This window comes from Dromiciops gliroides, chromosome 2 (genome assembly GCF_019393635.1).
Source record: "Dromiciops gliroides isolate mDroGli1 chromosome 2, mDroGli1.pri, whole genome shotgun sequence".
Taxonomy (NCBI): Eukaryota; Metazoa; Chordata; class Mammalia; order Microbiotheria; family Microbiotheriidae; genus Dromiciops; species Dromiciops gliroides.
In genome coordinates, this window is record NC_057862.1 from 77,375,421 (window position 1) to 77,387,515 (window position 12,095).

At 41.5% G+C, this 12,095-nt stretch overlaps 1 protein-coding gene across 1 annotated transcript in view; it reads left to right on the plus strand.

Annotated features, from left to right (window-relative positions):
* The window catches only part of PIK3AP1 (phosphoinositide-3-kinase adaptor protein 1), a 133,894-nt gene that overhangs the window by 13,036 nt on the left and 108,763 nt on the right, over positions 1–12,095 (plus strand). Inside the window, exon 2 of the mRNA XM_043990352.1 lies at positions 813–1,229. Within this exon, the coding sequence (XP_043846287.1) occupies positions 813–1,229 (417 nt within the window). The remainder of the gene's footprint in view (positions 1–812; positions 1,230–12,095) is intronic.

The window sequence follows — 12,095 nt, forward strand, 5'->3', positions numbered from 1 at the left end:
TCCCTTTCTCCCCTCCCCCCATCCCTGAGGGGGTAAGCAATCAGATATGGCTTATACATGTATAATTATGTAAAATATTACCATATTATCATTTTGTGTATGAAAACTTGAATAAAAGGAAAAAATGAAAGTGAAAAATAGCATGTTTCGGTCTGTGTTCCATCAATATCAGTTCTTTCTTTGAAGGTGGATAGTATATTTCATCAGTAGTCTTTTGGTATTGTCTTGGATCATTGTATTGCTGAAATAGTTAAGTCATTCACAGTTCTTCATCAAACAATATTGCTGTCTCTGTGCACAGTGTTCTCCTGGTTCTGTTCACTTCACTATCCATCAGTTCATATAAGTCTTTCCAGGCCTTTCTGAAATCATCCTGCTTGTCATTTTTTATAGCACAATAATATTCCATCACCATCATATACCACAGCTTGTTTAGCCATTCCCCAATTGATGGGCGTTCCTTTGATTTCCAATTCGGACTGGATTCTTTTATCTTTAGACATGATAGGAAATAGTACTTGCAAATTCCTGGATTTAGAACCAGAAGGGACCTTATAGGTCATATAGTCCAACCCCAATACTACTTTATTCTAGGATTATTTTGTCTGTGTATGGCAAGTCTCCCCAACTCAACTGTAAAGTCTTCGGGGGCAAGGGCCATCTTCTCTGACATTCCTCTACTTTCAGAGTAACTAGCACAATCCTGGACAAAGATGAGTAATTCAATAAACACTTATCGATTTTTGGATATTTCTTTGGCTACTTTTTTTCCTGCAAAGTAAATAATGTAAAATTGTCTTGTTCTTTTACAGGAAGCCCAAAGGGCTGTGATATCCTAATTGTCTACAGCCCAGATGTCCAAGAATGGTGCCAGTATCTGCAGAATCTTTTCCTTTCATATTGGCAGGTTCAGAACCAGCACACCCTGACCTATGAACTGAGACCTGGGGCTACCATCCCCACTAGAGACTTGACCCTTTTCCTCAACAGTCGGTGTATCATTGTACTCCTATCATTTGAACTAGTGCAGAACTTTTATCAACCCAATGTGCTCTCCAGCCTTCAGAAAGCCCTGTGCCCTCCCCATAGGGTGCTAAAGCTCTTCTGTGGAGTGCAGGACTGTGAAGATTTCTCAGAGTTCTTCGAGGACTGGACCTGTTGGCAGGAACTCACTTGTGAAGATGAGCCTGAAACCTATGTGGCTGCTGTGAAGAAGGCTTTTTCAGAAGGTAAGCCCATCTTCTCTGAATTGTCAGAAAGGCAGAAGAGTTTTTCAGAACCCTGGATTCCTTGGGTAAATCAGGTACATTCCAACGTCACACCAGGACAAATGAGTCTCCTTCTCCTTCCTGGGGGTTTCTCCTTTTAACAAGGGAAGAATTCTTACAATGATTGACTCAGGGTAAATTATTGACCTCAGTGCCCAGGAAGTGTGGCATGGCATCAGATTAATAACAACCAAAGGCTATGATGAAGAGGGGATAAAACATTTGTCTCTCTTCCTCTCTGTCTGTCTGTCTTCCATTTGGTCTCTCCAGTGAGTTAAGACTTCTCTTCACCTTTTGATTTCTTTACTCTGAGTTATTTTTTAAAGTTCTAAATAAAGCAGCTATTTATACTATAATAACAACATTGAAAGACATAAGAACTCTGTTCAATACAATGACCAACCATGATTCCAGAGGACCAATGATGAATACTCCCCACCTCCTGACAGAGAGGTGACAGACTTAGCATGCAGAATAAGAAATATTTTGGGGCAAGGCCAACATGAGAATTTGTTTTGGTTGACTATGTCTATTTGTTACAAAGGCTTTCTTTTTCTTTTTTTCCTGGAGTGGAAGATTGAGGTAGGAGAAGAAAAATGAATGTTAATTTAGAAATACAATTTAATTTGGAAAAAGTACTATCGGGGCAGCTAGGTGGTGCAGTGGATAGAGCATCGGCCCTGGAGTCAGGAATACCTGAGTTCAAATCCGACCTCAGACACTTAACACTTACTAGCTGTGTGACCCTAGGCAAGTCACTTAACCCCAATTGCTTCAACAACAACAAAAAAATTTAAAAAAAGAAAAGAAAAGAAAAAGTATTATCTCAAATATTTGTTACAACCCACATAACTAAGGGAAGACAAGAAAATGAGAAAAGAATGACCCAGAGCCTTTTGGTAGAGAAGCCTTTCCTTCAGAGTAAGTAGGTTAGTGACTGGTAGACCAGCAGTTAAACAGGATGGCCTGGAAGCGAATGCAACTTCCCAAATGCTTCATTCATAGTAGTCACTTGCATTAAACCAACAAATAGCACCAGGCAACCATACCTGGTAAAGTCATAACTCCTGGGGAACAACATCACTATATAATGAAGAATAACATTGTTTCACTTATACACTTTTGCTGGCTTTATGGTGAACTTAAAAGATCCAGTACTGTAGATAGTAAAGATTTTACGGTGGAATTCTTTGTTCTGACAGCCAAGAATCCTTCTTTAGTAAGGTATAATTTTTTATAAAAACATTTTTTCAAATAACAAGCATTTATTTTCTCTCTTACCCACATCCTCCTTCACCATTGTGCCCCCTGAGGAAGAACAAATATGCATAGTGAAGACCAAAACATTCCCACATTGGCCAAAGTCCATGTCTCATTCTATACCATGAGTCTATTCCCTCATTGTCCTTAATTTGTAGGTGGTCATTGTGTTGATCAGTATAATTATAATAGGAGATTTAAATAACCTGCCCAGAGGGAAATAATTTCATTGGGGGTGAGCCCTACATATTGGTTATAGGCTCACCAGATGTTCAGGAACAAATAGAATTACAAAAGAATAGGAGGAAGAGGAGGAATGCAGCTTCATGGTTTCAGTAATACAGCATTATATTTCTATTGTCCTTTTTTATTTGTGAATTCTAATTCTGTGTAATCTCTTTGTCAAAGACATCTAAGGCACAGTTTCCTTTCAGACTTCCTTTATGGGATATAGCTTCTTTTGAATTGACACCCCCCACACACCAGAAACCTAGGAAAAACCATCCATGGAATAGCTCAGTGCATTAACATTAAGTCACCTACTTTTATACTCTGTCAAAAAGAAACTTATGAACAAAACCATAAATGATGTAGCGCGATTTAGTGGAAAAGGACACTGAACTGGCTGTCTGGAGACCTGGGTTCCAATCCTCACTATGCCACTGATTCCATGACCTTCCTCAAGGTTCTATGACAGGCAGCAGCCTTATTGAAAGTAGTCCTCAGTCTTGAGGAAGTAAAGCTTCCTGAGTAACAGCCACCATGATGGCAGTGTCCTCTGCTTCAGTTGATGAGATCCCAATAGAAGCAGCAAAGCACTTTTGCTAAATTGATTGCTAATTTTCAAGGTGAGCTTTATTCTTAGGAAATTGGCAAGTGCTACAGATTAGGGCTTGATTTATTGTTTTGTTGGTTATCTAGGCTTAACAAAAACAGTGGAGAAAATGTTAATAATGCAGTGTCTAACAATATCCTGATTTTGTTTCTGGAGAACTGGTTCTTGAACATTTACCAGCACATCTCTGCATAAATCTAGTGAAGGGGGGCAGCTGGGTGGCGCAGTGGATAAAGCACCAGCCCTGGATTCAGGAGGACCTGAGTTCAAATATAGTCTCAGACACTTGACAATAGCTGTGTGATCCTGGGCAAGTCACTTAACCCTCATTTCCCTGCAAAACAAAAATAACCTCCCCCACCCCCCCCCCAAAATAAATCTAGTGAAGGATAGATCATTTATAAATGAGAAGGGATAGGGAAAGGCTGAAAGAATGAGAACATCCGGGGTAGGATTTAAAGTATGGGCAGGATTTCAGTATTTGGGATGAAGAAGAGTTTTCAGGAAATGGTACAAGGTAAATCCTGGGGTGAGAATGAAAAAGGAATAGGAACACATAATTCAGTTTGGTTGAGGTGTAGAATATGCAGTATGTGAAATAAGGCTGGGGAGGGAGGGAGGGAGGCACAGTTGGTGGGGGCAAAGCAATAGTGTCATTAGAATTCTTTTTTTTTTTTTGGTGGTGGGGAGATGAGGGTTAAGTGACTTGCCCAGGGTCACATAGCTAGTGTCAAGTGTCTGAGGCCAGATTTGAACTCAGGTCCTCCTGAATCCAGGGCCAGTGCTCTATCCACTACACCACCTAGCTGCCCCCTAGAATTCTATTATTAAAATTTCATATTGGGAAGATTCCTTTGGCAGCTGTGTGAATGATAGTTTGGAGAGGGATAAGACTGAAGGCAGGCAACCCTGTTAGGAGGCTGTTTTAGCAGTTCAGCTGAATGTGGAAATGAGGCCTATTCAGGAGCTGACCTATTGTATTGACCTATTCAGGAGGTTTTCAAGTGAACTCTAGATAACCTTTTGTTAGTTATGTTTTTGGAAGATTCTACATCCAGTTCCAGTTGAACTAGATGGCCTCTGAGGCCATCCAATTCATGATAGTGCCATTTTGTCAATTCATGATAGTGTTTAAGTATAGCTCACGTTTAATATATGTCTTTTTTTTAATTGGTTCTCACATTTGGTCACTGCTTTAAAGGGAGAAGTAACATGTACTTACAATTATGGTCCATCGATGTTTTGAGCCAAATGGTTTTTTAAGGTAATATCTATAGCATACCTGCAAGGCTAAACTACAAGTATTTACAAAATAACCTGAAATCATGGAGGAGACCACTCAAGAACAGAAACAAGTTGCTATTTCTCTGTTAATTCTCCAGAATCTTCTAGATGTGAAACTTATAAATTCCTGACTTTTCTCTTCTTTTGCATTTTCCTTAAGAGTCAATTATGTTATAACTAGTGAGACAATTAGGTGGCACAGATGATAGATCACTAGTGATATGGTGGGAAATGGGGTACAGGTTGGGGTTGGGGTTCTTAGGAATTCCTCTTTAAAGAATTACACCCTCTTGCACACAAAACGTAGTTAGAATAAGGTGGTATTGAGGAACAAGGGAAGGGAAAGGTGGGGGGAGGGAAACCATGAAAGAAATCCTTGGACTTTTCATGGGGAGATTTGGCATAAAGCACATGGCTCAGAAGTACCAAATCTCCTCGAACAGGAGACTGGAAGGTACTTTTATAGAGGCCTGATGGGGGTGGACCATCTGCCTGTGGAAAGTTCCTTTAGTGAAGGTGGACCATCCCCCACTGGGGGTAGCTGGGGGAATTGGGTGAGGAGTGGAGGACCATCCCCCACTGGTAGTGACTAAAGGAATTGGGTGAGGGGTGGCTACAGATCCCTCTTCAGAACACAAAGGCTGAAGCCACACCCAAACTTATCTCCCCTGGGTAAGGGAGACCAGAATGAAGGGTAGGAATCCGAAGCTAGCTCAGTCCGGTTTGGTTCAGCTTATCTCTCTAGGCGTTATCTGTCCTCTGGTTTAGTTTCTCAAGGAGAAGATTCCTTGGTGTGCCCCCAGAGAACTTCTGGGGTGCTCTGCACCCCATGACACTAGACTTCTTTAATTAGGCAAGACTTCAGTTCAAATCCAATCTCAGATGCTTAGTAGGTGTGTGACCCTGGGCAAGTTATTTAATCTCTGTCTGCTTCATTTTCCTTATCTGTAAAGTGAGGGTAATAATAGTATCTGCCTCCCAGTGTTGTGGTGAGGGGGGAAATGGGACAATTTTTGTGAAGCTCTTTGTGAAACAAGCACTATATAAATGCTGGCTATTATTATTATTATTATTATTATTTTTAAAGTGAGGCAATCGAGGTTAAGTGACTTGCCCAAGGTCACACAGCTAGTAAGTGTTAAGTGTCTGAGGCCAGATTTGAACTCAGGTACTCCTGACTTCAGGGCCGGTGCTCTATCCACTGCACCACCTAGCTGCCCCTGGCTATTATTATTAATGACTAATATTAAGACTAGGTGGCTCAGTGGATAGTAGTCCCAGACTTCAAGTTAGGAAGACCTTAGTTCAAATATGGCCTCAGACACTAACTGTGTGACCTTGCGCCAGTCACTGCACCTTGGTTGCCTCAGTTTCTTCATCTGTAAAATGAGCTGAAGAAGGAAATGACAAACCATTCCAATATCTTTGCCAAGAGGACCCCAAAAGGGGTCACAGAGAGTTGGACGTGACTGAAAATAACTAAATAAATTATTACTATTTTAAAAGACAATTACAAGTGAATTTGACTTTGCTCCCAACGGGAAGAACATATTGGATTTGTGGGAAGAACACTGGATTTGAAGTGATAGGACCTAGAGGATAGAGAACTGGACTTGAAACCAGTAAGACCTGGATTCAGTTCCTACCTTTGGCACTTACTAGCTAGGTGACTCACTTAATCCCTCTGAGGTTCAGTTTCCTCATCTGTAAAATGATGGGGTTAGACCTGGTGACCTCAAAGGTCCCTTACTACTCTATGTCTATGATCTTATGATCAGCTGGCTGACTCACAACCTCTCTGAGCCTCAGTTTCCTTATCTATAAGATGAGGGGGTTGGCCTCAGTGACCTCAAAGGTCCTTTCCTCTTCTACATCTATAATCATCTAATTCCTGTGTAGTCTAGTACATCTTTTGACAAATCACTTCACTCTTCTGAATGGTTGAATGAGGTCATATTTAAGGTCGAGTCCTAACTCTATAATTCTTTGACCATATTAGGATGGTAGCTGTAGGAAGAGGAAAAGACAATAGGTTTCAAGAGAGAATGATTCATTCACTGATTAGGTGTTAGAGGTGAGGAGAGAGGGGGAAAAGAATCAATGATTTTAAGCCAATCCTCTTTCCATCATGACAGATCTCCACTGAAACATTCTTATTCCTTTGCTGTCTCTGGCCCCAAAATAATCTCATTGGGACAACTGGATGATAAGGAATGATATATTGATGGGGCTGGGGAAAGAATTAAGATGATGAATAAGTAGGGGATTAGCTAAGTGGCTTTTGGTTTTGAGGGAGTTACTGTTGAACAACTGTTGTAAAATCTGGTCCTACTGGGTACCATGATTCCTAGGGCTTGCAAATCTCACTTGAAAACTCACTGTTGACCTAACATAGTAGGACATATCTCCTCCCTCTACTTTTAGAATGGTCTAAGCACTTAACAGTAATAAGCCATCAGAGCTACTTGCTTACTGTAGCTTCATAAATTCCTCTATCCCCATCCCCTTTCTGGTAGTATGCAGATTTGTAGTAATGCCACCTGACCTTTACATAGGGTTTTTAAATTTTAAAAAGTATTTTTCAAAGATGATCTCATTTGAGCTTTACAATAACCCCTTGATGTAGACTACAGATATTTTTATCCCCTTTTTACAGATGAAGAAACCAAGCCTCAGAGAGGTTTAAGTATAATCACATGATAAATATTAAGCGGTAAAGGTAAATATTAAGAGGTAAGATAAATATTAAGAGGCCGGATTCAAACCTTTTTGCTCCAAGACCAGCACACTTTCCACACTTTTATCAGTCACCCATAGATTGTTTTCTCTAAGCCTAGCTTTAAGGGAATAGTAGGCTTCAGCGTGGTGGCCTGGACTCAATAGAACTATAACAATTCAGGTGTATAAAACAAAACAAAACAAATGAGGTTGGGATGAAGTGGATTAGCCTGATTTGCTGATGACTCAGTATCTGGCTTTGGGTCTTGTTTATGTTTCTGCCACTGATTTATGTTACTCTCTTTGGCAAGGAATGTTTAATCTCTTTGTAACTCAGTTTTTCCTCATTTAAGGGGGGGAGGGTTCATAATTTCTTGCTGCTTCCACCTTTGATGTGACTGTTGAAAGTAGCCACAATTCCATGTTCAGCTCAGGTCTGGAGGTGAGACCCTTCCTGATCTCCCCCACCCCAACATGTTAATGAAATTATTCTGTGTTTACTTAATCTGTAAATGTGTTTTCTCCCCCAAATAGGTGGTTAACTCCTTGAGGACAGGGATAGTTATGCTTGGTCTTTTGTGTTTGTCTTCCTAGGCCTAGCTCTGTGCCTAGCCAGTAAGGGTTTAATAAATGCTTGTCAAATTGAATCGAATCAAGTCGCTTAATACCCCAGGGGGTATGTTTTCATTTTATTCTTTCTTAGTAAAAGTTAAGAATACAAAAAAGATTTTGTGGTCTTGGAATCATAGATTTTGAGCTAGAAGGGATCACAAAAAGGCATCTAGTTCAACTTCCTCATTTTACAGATAAGGAAACTGAGGCACGGGGAACAAATGGAATTTTCATACATGTACCCTTTTGGAACTCCAATGCCTCCACATGGCTTCAAACAACTTAAAGGGAAGTAGGGAGCAAGCATGAAGGAGGCAGAAGATATTAAGCAGGACCACTATTCAATGGGGAAAAGAGAGAAACTATAAAGATCCCAATCGATGGCCAAAAAACCCCCATGTCAACAAATAAGCATGCTGTGGATTGCCAAAAAGAACACATTCAAGGGCCAAGTAGCTTGAGCATCTTCAGCTAATGCATTAGAATGGGGTACACAGGAAGCTGTTAGTTGTGAGAGTAGACACACACTCCAATGTATACAACTTGCTACAGAGGGAGTAATTCTACTCAATTAAAGAAAGGTGGTGTTGCTTTCAAATGTTGTCTAGGGGTTTGTGTTTGCTTTATAATTTGGAGCTACATGAGATGACTAGTGAATAATGACCACTTCCTATGTTGGTATTGATCTTGGGTCAGGACCCATGATATATTCTAAGAGTGTGGTGCAGCCGAATTGGTTTGGCTTCTGATGCATGCTGTTGCTGCTGTTGCCGCCATGGCTGCTCTGGTGGACTGGCTTCCTCCAGGTAGCTCTAGGACTGATGACCTGGTTTTCTTAAAAGGATCAATAATTCCATCAGGACCTTCTGATGTCACCAACTGAGTCTTCTCCCAAGACCAAAAATCGAACCTCACTCAAGGATGTATTAAGAGGGAAGCAGTATGGGCAACAAGACCATCAAAGGTGGTACCTCCACTTTACTCTGCTTAGACCACAACCCTCTTATATTCAGTTCTGGGCACAAATGTTTTAAGAATGGTGTTAAAAAAGCTGAAGAGGGCCACCAGGATGAGGAGAGTAATTAGGGACAGTTGTTGTTGTTTGTCCTTCATTCTCAAAGAGGACCATGACATCAGAAGGTGATGTCATGACTTGCAATGAATTGGATTTAAGTGCAGGAGGACTGTGCAAAGTCATGAACCTCACTTTCTCCTCCAGGGCCATCTGGGTCCAGTGGCAAGATATATATCAGGATAACTGGAGATGGCCCTGGATATTTGAGGCAATTGGGGTTAAGTGACTTGCCCAGGGTCACACAGCTAGTAAGTGTCTGAGGTGAAATTTGAACTCAGATCCTCCCAACTTCAGAACCAGTGCTCTATTCACTGTGCCACCTAGCTGCCATTAGGGACAATGGCACCTGAGGATCAGCAGATCAGGGAAATGGCTTAGGAGAGGATGTTTTAATTCAATAAATTGAATTTGAATCTTCAGGGCAGGGATGATGTTTTTGCCTTTCTTTATATCCCTAGTGCTTAACATAGTGTTTGGCACGTTTGTTGTTTTTATTATTGAGTCATGTCCAATTCTTCATGACCCCATCTGGAATTTTCTTGGCAAAGATCCTGGAGTGGTTTGCCAATTCCTTCTCCAGTGTAGTTTACAGATGAGGAAACAGAGGCAAACAGGGTCAAGTGACTTGCCCAGGGTCACCTAGCTAGTAAGTGTCTGAGGCCGAATTTGAACTCAAATCTAGACTGCAGGCTGGGCACTCTATCTACTACACCACCTATCTGTGCTACCTTGCACATAGTAAGCAATAAATACTTGTTGTCATTGTTGTTATGCACCTCCTATGCATAGCAAATTGGGCCAGATTGGGAGTGTGTGTGTGTGGGCAGATGGTTTAGAAAGGCAAAAATGAAAGAGTCCACATCCTCAAATAGCCTGTATTTACTGTGGGTGGGGGCTGTTGGGGAATGGGGTCCAGAGCCTAGTCCAGTGCCTGCATATAGTAGGTACTCAATAAATACTTGCTGAATTGAATCAGTATAATACATACACAAATAAGCAAAGACAAGATCATTTGAAGAGAGAGGGTGCTCCAGTCTCTGGTGGAATTAGGGATGACGTAATTAAGGAGAGAACACTTGAGGGAAACAAAGGATCCTGATAGGTAAAGAGGAGGAAGCAGCACATTGCTGGCTTGGGGCTGGGGGGGAGGGGGGTGGTAGGGATTTGTGTCAGTCTTCGTCAATGTGGGGATGGACTGTCTTCTGGTGGGAATGGACCTTCTGGCGACCCAATTGGACTGGAATGTAGAGTGTGGAAAGGAATTCAGTGTGAAACCAGAATGTAAAGGGAGTTGGGAGTCAGAGGATTTGCGTGCTTTGAAATATCTAAGTTAATGTTTATCTAATAAGTAGAGGATAAGATTATGGTTCTCACTCTTTTGGATTTGGAGATTATTTTAAAATAAGGAAGTGAGAAAACCCCAGGTGGAACATGTTTCCTTTTTTGGATAAGGTCTCTTCTTTGTTGCAAATGTTATTGAAATGTAAAAATAACTTCTGCCTCTGTGTGTGTGTGTGTGTGTGTGTGTGTGTGTGTGTGTGTGTGTGTGTGTGACAGAGACAGAAAAAGAGAGAGGAGACAGAGAGAAAGAAGAGAGAAGAGGAGAGAGACAGGGACAGTGACAGAAGAGAGAGAGAGGAGGGAGAGAGCCAGAGAGAAGAAAAAGAGGAGAGAGAAAGAGAGAGAGAGGAGAGAAAGAGAGAGGAGAGAGATACAGAGAGAGGAGACAGAAAATAGAGAGAGAGAAGAGAGGAGAGAGAAAGGAAAGACAGAAAGAGAGAAGAGAGGCAGAGAAGAGAAAGGAGAAAGAAGAGAGAGACAGAGACAGACAGAGAAGAAAGACAAAGAGGGAGAGAAGAGAGAGAGGGGAGAGACAGAGACAGAAAGAGAATGGAGAGAGAGACAGAGAGACAAAAAGATGAGGCCCTTGTTGTGTGGTGGGTGACCACCTAAATCTACATGGACCAAAATCTCACTGTAATTAGAATGACTTTCCTGTCTTTCCTTTTTTAAAAATGCTCTATTCTCTCTGCATCACTTTCCCATCTCCACCTGACCTTATATTTTAGAAACCACATAACAGATTTTGTTCTTTTCTAATTCAGGAGAATGGACAGATATCTGGCACAATGGATAGAGTACTGGGTTTGGGATTAGGACGATTCTTCAGGAGTTCAAATCTGGTCTCAGACAAGTGTAATGACAGATCACTGGGTTAGTTTCCAGGGAGATCAGGATTTTAGTTCCTTAAATAGTGGCCCTGGGCGAGTCACATAAGTTCTCCTGGATCTCAATTTTCTTATCTGTTAAATGAGAGGGTTGGACAAGATACCCCATAAAGTCCCTTTCCTCCCTAAATCTGTGAGCCTAGGGTTCCTTCTATTATTTTGAAGAGCTAGACACCTCCTCTTCTCTCTTCCTTCTTCTTCTGGGGGAAGAAGGAAGGAAGGAAGAAGAGAGATGGAGTATGGAGGAAGAAAACTGGTAGAAGGGAAAGGTTGTGGGGAAACTGAGGCTGCCCAGAATCTATTAGGCCATTTTAGACTTGCTCTGGGCAGCTGGATCCTGGTTTTTTTTTCTCCTAGTTTGCCACTAAATGTTTGGCTAGTGCTAAGAGAGGGTAGCTTGCCTTCTCCCCTTTCTTCCCTGCCCTGTCAACTATCACAAGGCAGCTGTCAGAGCATTAGCATGGAACAACTTGCCTCAGCGTCACAGGCAGACAGCAGCTTTAATAGTCACATTTAGAAGAGTGGGGTAGTCAGAACCTTAGAGTAAAAGGGAAGTTACTGTTTCTCTGGTGTGACGGCTGCAGATGGTAAGTGGTGTCTGCCTTGTCAGTTCTATGCCTTTGCTAAGGTTTTTTTTTTTGGGGGGGGGTCATTCTCTTCACTGGGGCTTTTCTGTTTAAGCTTTTTCTCCACTGTAGCTCCTCCACTTTGAACGGACAAAGGATATGTATTTGGTAGGTTTTTTTTTTCTCCTTTCTCAAGCGCCCTCTTGAATCGGGGAAGAAGTTATACTGGCCATTCTAGGGAGTAGGAAG